The 17411-nt window shown below is 41.3% G+C and overlaps 1 protein-coding gene across 4 annotated transcripts in view; it reads right to left on the bottom strand.

Moving 5' to 3' along the window:
• The window catches only part of DEPTOR (DEP domain containing MTOR interacting protein), a 136064-nt gene that overhangs the window by 72297 nt on the left and 46356 nt on the right, over positions 1-17411 (bottom strand). For all 4 annotated transcript variants that reach the window (XR_003315012.4, XM_026495508.4, XM_057307851.1 and 1 more), the window contains exons 2-3: positions 16248-16426; positions 15083-15206 (exon numbers count right to left, since the gene is read on the bottom strand). Coding sequence is in view for 3 of the 4 variants with exons in the window: in XM_026495508.4 (XP_026351293.1) it covers positions 15083-15206; positions 16248-16426 (303 nt within the window). In the remaining variant the exon portion in view is untranslated. The remainder of the gene's footprint in view (positions 1-15082; positions 15207-16247; positions 16427-17411) is intronic.

Genomic DNA, 17411 nt, shown 5'->3' with positions numbered 1-17411 from the left:
CCCTCACATCTCCTCTCCTTTCTTTCTTGAAGAAATCCAAACTATTCTTCAAAAGGGGGTGGGGGGCTCACTGTACAGTGATTCAGGTTGTTCACTGTACAAGGAAACCTGGCTTCAGGTAAAAAAGAGGGCTAAAGTCCAGCCCTAATTCCTCATGAGCAGTCCTGTGTGGAAATGACTGTACTAGCTGAGGGGAAGGGCAAAAAGTTACCTGGTTCTCATTTGCACTAGGTGCGAAATGACGCAGTGGGCCTCTACTTTAAAGGGCTGGATTAAGTACTAACTCCTCCTTGAAACTATCCCTCTGTTTCTATTTTTTGAAACAGCTTCAGGAGAATAGGTATTATTTCTTCTTTGAATGTTTGGTAGAATTCCCCGGGGAATCCGTCAGGCCCTGGACTCTTGTTTTTGGGGAGGTTTTTGATCACTGCTTCAATCTCTTCATAATCGGTCTGTTTAAATAATTACTTTCTTCCTGTTTCAGTCTTGGTAGTTTATAGGTTTCCAGGAAGGCATCCATTTCTTCCAGGTTGTTTAATTTATTGGCATAAAGCTGTTGATAAAAGTTGCTAATGATCCTTCCTATTTCATTGGTGTTGGTTGTGACCTCTCCCCTTTCATTCATAATTTTATTAATTTGGGTCCTTTCTCTATTTTTTTGAATAAGTCTGGCCAGTGGCTTATCGATCTTATTTATTTTTTCAAAGAATCAGCTTCTAGTTCTGTTGATCTGCTCTACTGTGCTCCTGGTTTCTAATTCATTGATCTCTGCTCTAATCTTGATCACCTGCCTTCTCGTGCGTGGGTGAGGCCTGTTCTTCTGTTCCAGCTCCAGCTTCTTGAGGTGAGAATATAAAAACTGCATTTTAGATTTTTCTGTTCTTTTGAGTGAGGCTTAGATGGCTATGTATTTTCCACTTAGGACCACCTTTGCAGTGTCCCATAGGTTTTGGACCGTTGTGCTTTCATTCTCGTTGGTCTCCATAAATTGTTTAAATTGATTTTTGATTTCCTGGTTTATCCAATCATTCTTGAGCAGGATGGTTCTTAGTCTCCAAGTGTTTGAGTTTCTTCCGAATTTTTCCTTGTGACTGAGTTCCAATTTCAAAGCGTTGTGGTCTGAGAATATGCAGGGAATAATTTCAGTCTTTTGGTATCGGTTGAGACTGTTTTGTGACCCAGTATATGGTCTATTCTGGAGAACGTTCCACGTGCATTTGAAAAGAATGATTATTCTGTATCCCAACTAAAGTGCAGTCCAGACAGCTCTCTTTCTGTTTTTAACTTAAAATCAGTGCCATGACTTATCTATCCTTTCAATTTTTAATGAACTCCAACTAAGCTAGAAGCTTCTGAAAGATAGAACACCATGCCTTAAATGTATTTATTTCTTAAAAAAAAAAAAAAAACTGAGCCTAGGGAAGGCGTATACATTAAACTCAACAAATACTTGTTAATCAACCAAGGAAAAACTAAAATTATCACAAGCAACAGTAATAGGGTGATTTGTCTTTGAAGGGTGAGATCCCTTCCTCCGTGCTTGTTATTTTAAATCTGCTAGAAGAAGAACTGAAGTTTTTAGTGCTGGTTTTATGCTCTGAAGAGACTGATATTTTGGAACCTAAGCTGTAATTTTCACATTGCCCGTGGTTTTTAGTGTTGTTGTAGTAAACATTTTCAGAACTTGAATCAGCTTTAGACAGAAGCCGAGGGCAACGGCAAGGCCACAGCTGCCCTAAAAGGCCACATTCGGCTATTAGTTTCATAACTGTAAAATTACACAAGAAGAGGACAAGCGGAGCATTTTTACAATGTCTTCAAAACAAGTCCAACCTTTTGTAACCTTTTCCAACAGCTGTCCAGGGAAGCTGGGTTCTAAAATATATTATAAAGTCTCCTCTTAAAGGAATGGTTATTATTTATGTTGAATGTTTCCATAATTATCAGAAAATAGAAGCATTTGAGACCAAAAACAAAGAAAGAAAAGGGGTAAAGAAAGAAGCTTAGGAGAGGTAAGATGAAACCATGAAGACAAATTGAGGACAATACCAACTAGGGAAAATAAATATACTCTAAAAAGGTAAGAAAGTGATTAAAAAAACTGAACACAATGACATGTAGGTACTACTTTTGTGCAGGCTCGTGGGATAGGTGGCAGGAGGACCACTTTGTACTGCCCTTTTGTGGAAGTGGTGTGAAAGAGGAAGGGAAACAGAATTGTTTTTTACATCAAATTGTGCGGAGATGGGGGCGCCTGGGTGGCACAGCAGTTAAGCGTCTGCCTTCGGCTCAGGGCGTGATCCCGGCGTTATGGGATCAAGCCCCACATCAGGCTCTTCTGCTATGAGCCTGCTTCTTCCTCTCCCACTCCCCCTGCTTGTGTTCCCTCTCGCTGGCTGTCTCTATCTCTGCCAAATAAATAAAATCTTAAAAAAAAAAATTGTGCGGAGATGATTAGAGAGCCACATGCAAAAAAAAAAAAAAAAAATTTGAAGTTGGACCCTTACCTCACACCCTATACAAAGAAATTACTCAAAATATATTAAAGACCTAAGCGTAAGAGCTAAAACCAAAGAATTTTTACAAGAAAACATAAGGGTAAATTTTCAAGACTTTGGACTGGGCAAAGGATTCTTAGATAGGACACCAAAAGCACCAGTAACAAAAGACAAAAATAAATAAATTGGACTGCATCAACATTTACAACTCTTACACTTCAAAGACACCAGTTAGAATGTGAAAAGACAACTCACAGAATGGGAGAAAATATTTGCAAAACATATATCTGACAATGCATTTGCATCCAGAATACATAAAGAACACTGAAAGCTCAATAATAAAAAGACAAATAACCCAATTTCAAAGTGGACTAATGATCTCAATAGGCCAAGAAGATTACAAATGGTCAATAAGCACATAGAAAGATGGTAGGCATCATTGGTCATCAGGAACTGCAAATCAAAACCACAAAGAGCTATTACTTTACATCCCCTAGTTGGCTAGAATCAAAAAATCAGATAATAACAAGTTGTTTGCAAGGATGTGGGGAAACTGGATGCCTCATATGCTGTTGGTGGGAATGTAAAATGGTGCAGCCACTTCAGAAAATAATCTCTCAGTTCCTCAAACCACTACACAATCCAGCCATTCTACTCCTCGCTATATGTCCAGGAGAAATGAAAACGTATGTCCACAGAAAAACTTGCACAACTGTTCATAGCAGCACGATTCGTTATTGACAAAAAGTATAACAACCCAAATACCCACCCACTGATGAAACTGAAAATGTTATCTATCCATACAATGGAATAGTATTTGGCTGTAAAAAGGAATGAAGTACTGATATAAGCTACAAATGGGTGAAAATTGAATACATAATAAATGAAAGAAGCCAGTCACAAAGACTATGTATTGTATCATTCCATTCATATGAGATGTTCAAAATAGAAAAAGCTATAGGGACAGAAAGTAAATTAGTGGTTGCTTAGGGATAGATGAAAGGATGGGGAAGTGACAGATAAGAGTTAAAGGAGTTTCTTTTTGAGGTGATAAAAATGTTCTACAATTGTAGTAATGATTGCACATATCTGTGAATATACTAAAAACCATTAAATTGTATACTTTAATGGGTCAATTAGATAGCATGTGAATTACATCTCAATAAAGCTGTTAAAAATCTTAGTCATTAATTCAATAAATATTTATTGAGCATCTTCTATGTCCCAGGAGATGCAGAAATGAAAAGACATGGCCCTTGACCTTAAACAGCTTACAATCCAGTGGGAAAGCAAACATTAAAAATCTATGAGCAAGACAGATAAATGCCGTAACAGATTCAGAAGTATCCAGATAATGAAAGGGAAGCAAGGAATCTAGGAATGATCTGGTTGATTACCTTCTCTGCTCTTGCCTATTAGCACAAACAGTTCCAGAGAGAGGGGCAATGAGAAGCAGACCTGGGTTTGAATCTCTGTATTGTGATTTCCGAGATCTGATTGGGCTCTATGATCCCGAATTTCTTCTTGTAGGTGATAAAAATAATAATGCTTACCTCGATGGGGTTGTAAAAATTATAGCTAATCTAGAAAAGCGTCTAGAATATCACCTGGCACAAAGTAGCAGCGAACAAATGATACACACAGGTACATGCACCCCTGAGAGTAGACCCTTGTCAGCACTTGTCAATCCTCCTCAGGCTGTACAACAGTTCAAACTAACCAGAAGAACCAATTCCAGGCATCCGGGGAGAGGGGGTGGCGTTCAGGTGACAGATGAAACACGTAAAAGCTGAAGAAGTTTAATTACTTTAAAAGATATTTTACATTCTAATGAATGCTAACACTGACGCTAAAGTCAATTTTGTTTAGAATATTAAATTATGGTCGACTACAGAGGACAATTTAAAAAAAAATACTATTTGGGTGATGGTGGTTTCATAAGGGTATAAAGTTTGTGAAAATGTATTGAGCTGTGCACTTAGGATATGTGTACTTTATGTATATAATAGTTCAATAAATTGAAATTTGTAGTTAAACTTTAAATACAAATTTAAATTTGATAAAGTTAAAAATCTGGATTGCCTTTCATTCTGGTCTGAAAGACTCTTTTGCTAGAGGCTTTGAAATTAATAAGTGCTTTCAGTCAATTTGGTGCTTTTTTTTCATTTGGTGGAACAGTGTCTTTGCTTATACTCCCCAGCTCTGTGTGAAGAGACTGTCATTAAGTAGGGATGTTTTCATTTAGCAAATAAGGCAAGATAAACAACATAGCAACTATACCTCTTGGATTCATCTTGACATTGAAAGACAAAGCCACCTCCTCCCCCTCCCCCAGCTTCCATACAAAGCCTCTACTGTAAGAATACTCTCCTTCCGTAAAAACTCCCAGCCACGCCTTCCCCTGGTATCACTCCTAAAACATCCACTTCTACTTTGCTCCAAAATGTGCCTCTGCTCTCAGAAGGTCCCGCCCCCTCTTCTACTCTGTGTGTGTTCTTTTTCCCCTTTGCAGCAGACCCTCTGGCACAGCCTCATCATGCCCATCCCCCTTGATCCATTCACTCTAGAACTTCAACATTTAAAAACAAATAATCTATTTCCTCTAAAAGGGACTCTGAGTTCTTGATCTCTTCCAGATGTAAGCGAGGGTCATTGCATTCAAACCATTTTAGAGGTGATATTTAATTTCTACAGATTCACTCAAATTTAAATTTTTAATTTTTAATGCCAGTTGCAGGAAAGTGAAGAGCGCTATAAGCAACTTTTGCAGGATCACTCTTTAGGAACTGGAGGTTTATTTTATTTTTTTAAAAGATTTTATTTATTTATTTGACAGAGAGAGACAGCCAGCGAAAGAGGGAACACAAGCAGGGGGAGTGGGAGAGGAAGAAGCAGGCTCCCAGCGGAGGAGCCTGATGTGGGGCTCAATCCCAGAGCACCGGGATCACACCCTGAGCCACAGGCAGACGCTTAATAACTGCACCACCCAGGCGCCCCTTAGGAACTCAAGGTTTAAAGCATGTTCCTTGGTCCATCTCAAATTCACTTGCCCGACCTGTAAATTAATGGTGAAAATCTCTCCCTTTTAGAGGTGTAGGAAGAATTAAGTGAAATAATGTGTGAAAAATACTTGGGGGGCAGTTGCCTAGAGCAGGAAGTGCTCAGTAAATGATGGCTGTGTTTACTATCCTTTTTCTTTGAATGTCTACACTAAGACCCTACAGTGAGTAAATCCAAATAGAGTGATCTTAGATGATCAAATATGTACTACTGGTTTTACTCACATTTGAACATGCCACAGGGTTAGGAAAAAGAGAAAGGGGCCGACCATTCACTTCTTCCCTAAATAAGAATGACCAAGGTCCATGACCTCAAAGGGCTTCTGGTCCAGCTAGAGAGAATGAGACCCAGTCACACTGGAGAGATGGCTCCTGTAGATGTTGGGCTAGAACCCAGGGTGAAACAGGAGCAGAAAGGAAGGCAAAATAATCCACTTCGACCCATCCACACTCCATACTTGCACAACGGTGGTGACTGAGAGAACCCTGAGCCAATTCCAACCATCACATAACGCACGGGCACATGCTCAGAGCCACGAGAAAGAACAAGTGAATTTTCTACAGACGGAGTGTGGGCAATTCTGCTTGCCTGTCCACTCAAGGGGCTACATGATAACGCATTTCAGTGCCCGGATGGGTCTCACTGGCTTTATCAATCAGGGTCCCCGCAGGAAACTACGTGGATGTGCAAATGAGCTACTAAAAGGTAGTTCATAATAAAGAACTCTACGGGCAGGGTTAAAGGCAAAGACAAAGTAAAACTCCCAGACTAGCAGAATACAGTGATCATTAACAGCTCTAGGCCTGAGGATTCTGGAGGGGAGGGAAGTTTCCAAAGCCTAAAAGAGATGCGGGGAAGGAGAGGGCTGCCTGACAGGAGCTGAGGCCTTCAATAGCAGGGAGGCAACAGAGAAATAATATCCTGACCTCACTGTCCTCCCTCCCACTCACTTCCTTCTTATGCCTCCCAGGGACCAAGGCAATGGCCATGGAGCCTGGTGATGACCTCAGTCCACGTAGGTCAGCCTCCTGGGGCACACAGAGGGCTGGGAACAGAGAATGGATCTGGAGAACAGAAATGTCCCGCATCCAGGCTGGAAGGCTCACTAGGATGAATATATAAATCTAGTGTAGAAAGGCACATGGTTTTTTATGCAATCCAGGTAACACAAGGATACTTCTGCCTATATGCATTTTTCCTTACGTGTTAGAAATATAACACATTCTGCATTCGGTGAGGCTCTGCTGAGCTTTACCTCAGTCCTCACAACAAATCTGTGAAATATACATATTCTTCCAAATTTATAGGCAAAAAAACAGGGTCAGAAAGGTTGAACCTTTCAATAAGAGGCAGACAAAGAACTCTGACACATGCTTCCCCAACTCCAGAAATCTTAAATGGCTTTTTCATTTTACCAAGTTGAAAAGTAGCAACAGAGATTGATTGGCAAAGTGACGGTTACAGAGTCTTGGTCCACAGCCCTGCAATTACATGGGATCAGGGAAACATCACAGAAATAACCAGCTCGGCCAACCTCCACCATCAGTGAATCTAGTGAATTCACCGTTAATGCAGCAATGCGTCCACCTTTAAATTATTTCTAAATAACACCAAGAGCTAGAAATCTGTAGATGATAAGCTAGGGCTGATGGCTTCTCGCAAGCACAGCTGGCCTGCAGCTGTTCTGCACGTTACCAAAGCTTGCCTATTACTGCCATACATTACAGGGGGATGGCATTGCCAAGGAACAGTAAGGAGAATACGATTTCCCAAACCAGACCCAAAGACTTTCTTCACATCCACTTAAAAATCTGTTAAGCTGCATATGGTTTACTATCATTTAGTGGTCTTCGCTCCTGCTACCACCTTGGCTCAAAGCTACAGAAACTATAGAACGTGCAAACTAAAAAGCAGTTAAGATCATAGGCTCTGGAGCTGGAAACCAGGGTTGGAAACGGTCCTCACGCTTTCTGGCTGTGCAGCCAAGCAACTTAGTTCACCTCTCTAGCCTGGATCTCCTTATTTGCCAAAGGGAGACTAACAGTATTTATCTCATTAGTTTAGAAGGAGGCTTTAATGAGACAACACATGTGGAGATCTTAGCATACACTAGGCATCAGTAATGCCCTATGTTTGCTGCTTTCATCATTCTCATCAACATCTACAGGCTTACTTCACTGTCTCTTCAATTCCTCTGATCAACACCTGGCCCTAACAGTATGGATATCAGCTTGCTTTGTCTTTCTCATGCTTGCTGGTACTCTAAGATAACCCTGACTAATTCCTGCCCACCTCTCACTCGCCTTTTTTATTTCCTAGTGATTTTTAAAATTTTAATTTATTATATCTATTTTTAACTGTGGTCAATAAACATAAATTTTTACCATTTTAGCTAGTCTCTGGCAATCTACTCCTTGTCTTTATGAAGTTGAGTCCTCTAGGGACCTCACATAGGTGGAATCATACATTTGTCCATTTGTGACTGATGATACTTAACTAGCATAATGCTGTCATCCGTGTTATTGCACATGTCAGAATGTTCTTCCTTTTTAAAGCTAAATAATATTCTATTGTATGTAAATACCACATTTTGTTTATCCATTCATCCATCAATGGACATTGCTACTTTGACCTTTTGTTTATTGTAAATAATGCTGCTATGAATATGGGTGTACAAATACCTGTTTAAATCCCTGATTTCAATTCCTTTGGGTACATATCCAGAAGTGGAATTGCTGGATCATATGGTAATTATATGTTTATTTTTTTGAGGACCCCCCCCATACCATTTTTCACACTACCTACACCATTCCCACCAGCAATATACAAGAGTTCCAGTTTCTCCACATCCTCACCAACACTGTGATATATTATTTGTTTGTTCGTTTCTTTGTTTGTTTTGGTGGTCACCACCCTGATGATGTGAAGTGGCTGCACCACCACTTTTTGGGTTTCCAACAGCTCTGGGTTCCCAGATGCATTTTACCACCCCTACCTCCCAGTGTCTGGGCATAACCAAATGTGCACACACTGGCTAGTTCTATTCGCAGAGAACAGGCCTGAGCTCAGCTACCTGGACAAAACTAGCCATGAGGTTGGCTCCTAGTTGGCCCTTCCTTGGTAGGCTGAAGCTGCAGCTCTTAAAAATAAGAAAACCAGGGGCGCCTGGGTGGCTCAGTCGCCTTCGGCTCAGGGAGTGATCTTGGCGTTCTGGGATGGAGCCCCACATCAGGCTCCTCCGCTGGGAGCCTACTTCTTCCTCTCCCACTCCCCCTGCTTGTGTTCCCTCTCTCGCTGGCTGTCTCTCTCTGCCAAATAAATAAATAAAATCTTAAAAAAAAAAAAAAGAAAACCAACAAAATTAGGTGAACCAGGTCTGGTTGATTTCAACGTGCACACACATTCTCTTCCATATTTTAAACTACACTTAGAATGTGTAAGGCGGTGTTTAGATAAAGAAATTATTTGAAAATAACTGCAGTATAAAATTTTTGTTGACATTGAAAATGATAAAACAGTGATTTTGCTTTACATGGTCTCTCCCTGACAAATTATTAAACATTTTGATAACCCATCAGGTGAAACACACAATTTTGCCTGACCTGCTAAAAGAAACTCTTTAAAAAGAAAAGAAACAGAGGAGAGACGGTTAGGAGCACCCAACAAGGAAGCCGTTCTAGGGCAGAAGTTTCCCATGACTCTGCATAGAGCTGCACACATAATGAAACCACTTACAGTTTTGTTCTAAAATTGTTGTTAAACACCCTGTGAGAAGAGATGAAGGCCCTTTAAAATAGCACCATTTTAAAACTTTTGAAACAACGAATCTCTTTTTTCAAATAAAATTTCACAGAAAACCCCATTTTTTAAAAATTTCATGCTTATAATACAACATTTACTTATAAAAGTTAAACAGTGAAACCTGTAAGGTAGTTTTGATAAACACACAAAATACAGAAGAGGACCAGTGAGGATATTTGCTGCTCCCTCAATAATCAGCTACAAAATCCAATTAATTTGTGCATTTTGTTTTAGTTGCCAGGAGAGAATTCTCCATGGATCTCGCACATCTCTTAATATTTTGCAAGTAGAAGCACTGACAGCTTATGTTCTAAACTATCTTTTCAAGAATGTTTGTATAGTGAACAGACTTGGAAGGTTATAGTGTCTGCTTCTGAAGCAAAAGGGCAGATTGGCTTACTGTCCCATATAAGAAAGATAATGTCTCGCTCCGTGCTAAAGAGAAGCTTGCTTAATGAATATTACAAAAAACTCAGGTTCCTCAAGCTTGGGATCCTCTTCCGTAACCCAACCCTGGCAGGTGACATCTGGCCTCCATTGTGCTATTCTATGGGAACTAAGGCTTGGGGAACCAGTTCCAGAAAATGATGATACTCTGGTTATTACTATTGCTGAGAGTAACAAACTGTCCTTTGTCTCTGACCCAGGGGTCTCCTGTCTTCTGCCAGCACCCAGGAAACGGGGGCAGGCAAACTTGTCAGCTTGCAAGTAGGGTAAAATCTCAAGATTTTTAACAGTTCTTGACGTCAGTTACACAGCATCGAAATCATCCCTTGCCACTCAGACAAGCCATTGCAAAAAGGAACAACTTTTAACCCACTTACAATGCAATCCTAGGATACTCTTCAAATAAAACAAGAAGAACAGGAAACGTTTATTCCAAGATTCTATGAATCACTGTTAAACTGCGCAGCACAAGTAAACTGTGACAGTTCTGTACCTAGCCTATTAGAAAGCATTTTTATGAAAGTTTGCAAAATAATTAAAACATATTTTGAACACAAAATTTGAATCAGTTCATAGAATTCAGTATGTCAGTTTGAAAAGCACTTCTATCCCAGAAACGGAACACGATAGAGTTAAAAGCTTGGAGACTTTTTTTTTTTTTTCTCCAGCTCCATGCTTTAGAGTTGTATCAGTCATTAAACCTCTCTCTAGCTCATGTTCCCCATCTCTACAGTGGGATTGATTGTGCCTACAGGGTTTAACCCCCAGAGTTGTACAGGGGCTCAAACATGTTAACGCATACGATGCTTTGTAAACTCTAAGGAGGCAAGACAAGGTAAATCTCTGGCTACTGTTGTTTGCCATTAAAAGCAAGTTCTCTGTAGCTCTTTCATGGAACAGGCTCAGCAGCTCACAGCAATCACAGCACGCAGAGGCCTTTGTTCATTCAACAAATATTTATTGTGCCAGGCACTGGGAGGGAACAGGAAAAAGATCCCAAGGGCACATGGTAGAGAAACCTCTGATAAGATAAAAACACACAAAAGGGCTTTTCCCCTTTGGATATAGTTTCTCCCTTATATTTCCCTTCAGTGCAATGGAGGAGAGAATATAAAGGAAGCAGTGGGAACGCAAGGGAGATCTAATGGCATAGAGGCCGTTTAAAGCAATGCTTCAACCAGGCTCACATTCACTGCTAAGCAAACTAAATAGACTATGAGTGGCTGGAGAGAGAAACTCTTGCTGCTGAGAAAACCAAAGGCCCTTTAGGTGAAAAACTAAACCAATGTCTGTATGAACCAGACCTAGAAGAGAGCTACCTCCATGTTAAGACTGAGGTTAAATTAGAACTGAGAAGTCTCCTCCAGGTCTCACGATGAAATCAAGGCTAGTTTAAAATGTGCATTTCAACTATTAGCTTTAGTAAGGAAAGTCCAAATTGTACCTCCAACTCATTTTCTCTTTAAGAGCTACCTCTGTTTATCAGTATATAGAGCACTCGATAATCCTGAGTTCCACTTGGTTTAAAGATATCTATTTTGCTAACTGCTGAATGAGAATCAAATTTTATAGTTTGGAATATGCACCTGAAATATCTTTGACCACAGGACGGCAGCGAACACAAATTCAACGTTGTTCTTTTAGGTTATGGATATGTATCCTGCTCCCGCAGGTCTCACTTGAAAAGCAAAAATTGTACCGTTTGGGAGAATGTGAGTTATGTTCATGCGCTGTGTGTCTGTGGTATTTGGATCCAGGCAAAATTAAGTGAGAAATGGTCAGCCCCTCCCAGAGAGATGGCGTGCCTTATTCTAGGCACCTCCAGGCCATCATGAGGGTTTGATGAAAGCTTGTTGATGAAAGTGCATTGTGCCTTGAATGTGCTCAGATGAATGGCTCAAAATGACGAAGTCCGGGCACGGATCCAGGGGCACACACCCTCCTTCTCACGCTCCCCTCCAGGTAGCAGCAGGAGACGAGCAACAGGACCCACTCATGCTCTGAGGTGGGCCCCGTCGCGTGTGCCTTATACATCCTGTTAGCACACTTAAGCCCCACAAGAAGTCTGAAGGGTCAATACCATCAATATGTCCATCTACCAGGAGGGCAACTGCAGGCACAGAGAGGCAAAGCCACTTGCCAGGGAGGCACAGCGCCAGGAGTCAGAGTCAGGCAGCCTGCTCCTGGGCTCTCAGCTTCTGTGCTGGGCTAAATAATAACAGGGATCATTTATTTATATTATGATTTACTACTCTACGAGCAGCAGCTAACATTTCTTGGGTGCTCACTCTGGGCACGTGCTGCGCTTAGCAATGTGCAGACTGTCAAATCCTCCCAACAGCCTTTCCAAGGGAGATCGGCCTTCCCTCCATTTATGACTATAGATCAGTGAGGTTCAGCGGCTGACTCAAGGTCGCGGAGCAAGCCAGTTGGAAGGCTGCGATTGGAGAGCAGGGCTGTGTGACTCTGAAAACCACACCCCTGTCACTCACTGTGCGGAGGACTCCTGTCACCAGCTCTCCCATAACCTTCCTCATGGTGGGACACCCTGAACGGGCCAGTTTTTACCCCTTAACCAGTATTCGTTTCAGTACCTCTGAATTAAATTACCAGGAGCAACGTGGATCCTAAGAGGTGGAAGAGTCACTGAATTTTAGTGTTGAAATACAGCTTTGTCCACAACCTAGCAGACTGAGAAATGCCTCTACAGGTTAGAAAGCCAGGTGCCCCCAAATCAGCCTGGTTCAGCAAAACCCCAGACAGAAACCACCTGGTTTCACAAAGTTCTATTAATAACACAGAACAAACAAGCAAGAGGAGAGCGCAAAGGATATATTGACAATCCAGCCAGCCCCCTCGAGCGGGTGGCGGGGTGTGGGCAGCAGCAGCTTACACACCTGCTACCCTCTCATGCTGTATCGCCATCACACAGAAATGACCTCAGGTCCCAGATGCTCCTTCTGAGAAGCAGGGTGGTAATGTCCTATCCCATCTATTTTATATTGTATTTTATATTGTTATTTACTACACTATTATTTAATTATTTACTAGTCTTAGTCTACTGAGAGAATTCAGATAAAATTATCTAGTGGAAGTGCTTTGAGGAGCTTAATTTACAAATAAAAGATACTGTTGTTATCACATTTTACATAATACCATATAGATTTATCTCTCTTTTTTTTTGTTACAATATCATTGATTATGTTCCCTATGTCCTTTAGTCCCTAAATCCATGGGTAGATTCATCTTGAAGAAAAATCACTTTACTCTCCTTCTCCAATGTCTACCTGGAATATTTTCAGTCAATTTTACAGGAAACTCCATACCAGGATATTTACAATCTCCGTGTCACATTTTAAGATACACTACATTTTGAAGAAAACATTGATTTCATTACTGTAATCTATTATATAATATATATAATTGTATATATATATATATATATATATATTAAACAATGCTGGTTCAAGTAGGTAAACTGAGCCATCATTCCAAAGGCCCTGAAGTTTGTTCCAAGGATGTTCCAGCAACCAAGTGTAGGGGCCAAGACTGCGATGTGGCAGCTAGTTCATGCAAGGTTAAGTACCAATTAAATTACTTTTCCTAGTACTAATTTCACAAGCAGTTTGGAGAAATAAGTTTACTTGGAAATTGAGATACTGAACACTAATGACTGGAAAGCCAACTGCACCCAGAAAAAAGACAGCAATATCGATCCATGGAAATGACATGCATGTTTTTGACAACATAGAATCTTATTGTTTGAAAGGACTGTCTTGGTGATCTAAATATCTAACACCTGCTAGAATGTTCCAGAAGGAGCTAAGAAAGTAAAAGAAAACAACAGCAACAGTAGACTTTTAATCATAGGAAACAAACTGAGGGTTGCTGGGGGGGAAGGGGGAAAGGGGATGGGGGAACTGGGGGTTGGGCATTAAGGAGGGCACATGCTGTTATATAAGACTGATGAATCACTGACATCTACTTTTGAAACTTATAAGACATTATATATTAATTAATTGAATTTAAATAAAAATAAATAAATATAAAAAGAAAAAAGAAAGAAAATAGCAACAAAACATACACACACACTCAGATATACAAAAGGAGGTGTTGATGGATCCCCTCCATTCAAATCCATGTGAGTCTGGGAGATGAGGGATTTTCTACACTTCAGTTTAGAAAGCAACAGATGGGAGAAGTAGCACATACGGGGCATTAAGTGGTTGGACAATACCAGCTCCAGGTGGTCATCACTATCAGACTAATACCTGAAATGGCTATCATCTCTGGGGTCTGACAACATACCACAGTCACTAAGCTAAATATTTAAGTACTTGACACCTTTATTCTCTTAATTCCCACAACAGCACTAAACACCTAGGAGGTAGTACCATCACCATTGCTAGGTCATAAAAGAGGACACTGAGGTTGACAGAGGTGAGGTGACAGGGTTAGAATCAAACTTACCCGGCTCTTAACCACCACGTTCCTTAATCTGACCCCCGAGACCCACCTCCCCATGCACCAACCCACTCATCACAGAGTAGGCTCTTTTGTGTGATGAATACCTATTTTCAACTCCCTCGAGCCTTGAAAGGAAGCCAGAGTTAAGGATAGCGTGTTTGCCCCTGCACTCCTTTCCCTAAGGGCTGCCCTGGAAAAAAAGAACGAGAGAGGTGGGATGGGAAAGAGAGGATAGGAACAGCCGATCAGCTCAGAGACAGACCACTGGGGAGATCTGAGACCCAGCAACAGAATACTCCTGGGCTACGATGCATTTCTCTCTCCAAAGAACGGAGACATTATTCCACTTAGACCCTCCTGCTATCTGAAGTTCTCTCACTACTCATCTCTTGACCCGAACTTGAACTTCCCCTGTACTTGAACTGTCTCTCCGGCCACTCACAAGACTAAACCTCCAATTTATACAATAGTATTCAAAAGAGAAAATAGGCAACTGCCTTACTTGAGGGCAAACATCAAGCTCCAACCTTTTTTGTTTATATTTCTGGAGTTCTGTTAAATCGACTCCAATATAGAAAAAAAATATTGAAATATTTTCTATTTAAATAAATACTTTATTATGAAATCAACTTGATTTCTGGCAAACAGAAAAGCAAATGAGTGATCGAGTTTTCCCCTATTAAAAGGAACACTTATGTAACCATCCCACATGGAAGAGCCGGGCTGAAGTCAGAATGATAAAAGACTGAAATAGCCCTGCTTCTCTCCACAAGTTAAGATCACAGTGGGGAATTTCATGCACGACATACTTCTCATACAGCCTCTGTCCCCTCATGAAGGCCTTCACTTCATTGTCCAGCGGGAAGGTGCCGTCATCTTTTCTAAAGCGATAGAAGAGTTTGACGTCCTTGAACTCCTTATGCTCGTCACACACTGAAACAATATACACAGAGAGGCAAATAAGAAAAAAAAAAACAATCTTATTTAATTCCTCAAATGATGTGAGAGGCTAATTAAGACTTGTTTTATTACCTAATTTCTGAAGCACGCTATTCTATGCTTTAGTACATGTATTTAGCATAGTACCAGGAATAGAGCAAGTGCTCAGTGATATTAGCTACTATCATCACCATCACCATCATTATCTAGTAAAAGGGTCACCCAATTCAATGCATCATGCATGCCACAAATTCTTCTTGAGCATACTGGGGCAGGCATCAGCCTCAAAGAATGTGACGTCTAGTGAGATAAAGAGAAATGTCAACATGTAATTAACATATGGTACGAGGGGGCAACGAAAGAGGTGAGGGGATGCCGCAGTGCGAGACCAAAGAAGGAGTAACAAGTAACCCCAGTTAGCTAGCTGCAGGGAACGGACATTTCTCTGAAGAGCTTGCATGTAGGCAGAGACCTGAAGAATGGCTGGAAAATGGGCTAGAGTGAAGAGAAAGGACATTCCAGCCCAAAAGGACAACAGCATGTGGAAGGTCTTGGTCAGGGTGAGAGATTTCAAGGAGATGTGTTCATGGAACCATCGAGAGTAACAGAAAAACTTCGAAACCTCTTAAATGCCCATCAGCAGGAGAATGGGTAAACGTACCACGGCGTAATTTTATGTGGCATGCATAGCAGTGGAAATGAGCAAACAAGAGATACGCCATCAACACGGATGAATCTCACCGTGTGTTGATCAAGTTGTAAAAGAATAAACATGCAGTTTTATAGTGGTGTAAAGCACTGACAGCAATATGATACCTTGCTATGAGATGCCTATATAGAAAGGAGAAAGTATGAAGAAGCAAATGGAAATAAACCCAAATGCCTCTTGGAGGAAGGAGGGGAATATCACTGGGAGAGACGCACAGGAGACCAAGCGTTTTCTTTCTTAAATGGGTGGGTTCACAGCTAGAATAGAAGACATGGTCCTTCGTTTCCTCTCAAGTCCCCTCGACTGCCGGTGGCCGCCTCGCTCACCGTGATGAATGATGCCCCGGTCTGCCAACTTCTGCATCAGTTTGACTGCTGTCTCTCGGTCGGAAGCCTCTTTGTGCTCAATCAGCCAGTCAATCAGCTCTTTTGCGACAAAGCAGTTTGGGTAGGTTTTGAGATGATGTCGCCTATCTTTAATAACCTTTTCTTCATGCAGCCTGAGCCTGGAAAGAAAATTTGGCAATCGCTTTAGGAATTTTAATGACAACACAAATCATCAAGCCAATCCCAGAGCTCAGGACGAAGTGCAGTGCTCTGAATGTATCAGAGTGCCATTCACATGCCTGCAGGTCAGTAGGGGCTTGCCACATGCTCAGAGCCCAGAGGCCCCAGAAAACAATTCTACCCTCAGATCCAAAGATGATACATGTCAATGGGAGGGGAAAACAACCCTGGATAAGCTAGAGCCCTCCTGCCACTTGGGAGACTGAGAAAAGCTTTCTCGCCCCTGCTCTGGGGAATGCCTTCACTTGATCCCTCCATCGGTAGGCTTATGGCTTCACCCGAACAACAAGCAAAAACTCTTAAAAACTTGCCGACTCCAGGAACTTCCTCTTCCTCACAGATTACTCAGGGTCCACCACATCGGCATTGTGCATTTATGTAACAGATATGAATGAGTGTCTACCACCTGTCTGTTAGGTATTTCCAGGCATTAGAGACCTACGTCAGAAAACAGCACAAAGATCCTGGCCTTTGCCCGTCCTGCTTTCTAAGGGGCAACAGCTAATCCTTCGGTGAGACTTACTAGGTTCCAAGTGCTGATCGGAGCACATTCCATAGATGTTCACAACAGCCTCATCAAAAGCTATTATTACCATCTAGACTTTTTCTTTTTTTACAGCAGAGAGAACCTCAAAGAGCTTAAGTGACTTGCCACAGAGCTAACAAGTGATGAAAATTAAATTTGCACCTGATGGTCTCACCTCAGAGTCTGACTTCCCAACTGCCACATCGGGCTGCCTCTAGCCAGGGAGGGAGAAGTAAAATATCTGGGAGAGAGAGATTAAAGCTGTGGGACAAGCACAATTTATTTACAGGCTGTTGGATTAGCGTGGAGAAAAGTGGTTGACAGAGAGCTTTCCCTTACTCCTTTCGGGACTCGGTGACTTTTTTCCAAAGGAGTCTTAAACCTGTCTTTAAAAAAAA

This window comes from Ursus arctos, unplaced genomic scaffold (assembly GCF_023065955.2).
Source record: "Ursus arctos isolate Adak ecotype North America unplaced genomic scaffold, UrsArc2.0 scaffold_6, whole genome shotgun sequence".
In the NCBI taxonomy this organism is placed as follows: Eukaryota; Metazoa; Chordata; class Mammalia; order Carnivora; family Ursidae; genus Ursus; species Ursus arctos.
The sequence above is the reverse complement of the archived record's forward strand: the minus strand, read 5'-3'. Positions and strand labels throughout refer to the sequence as shown.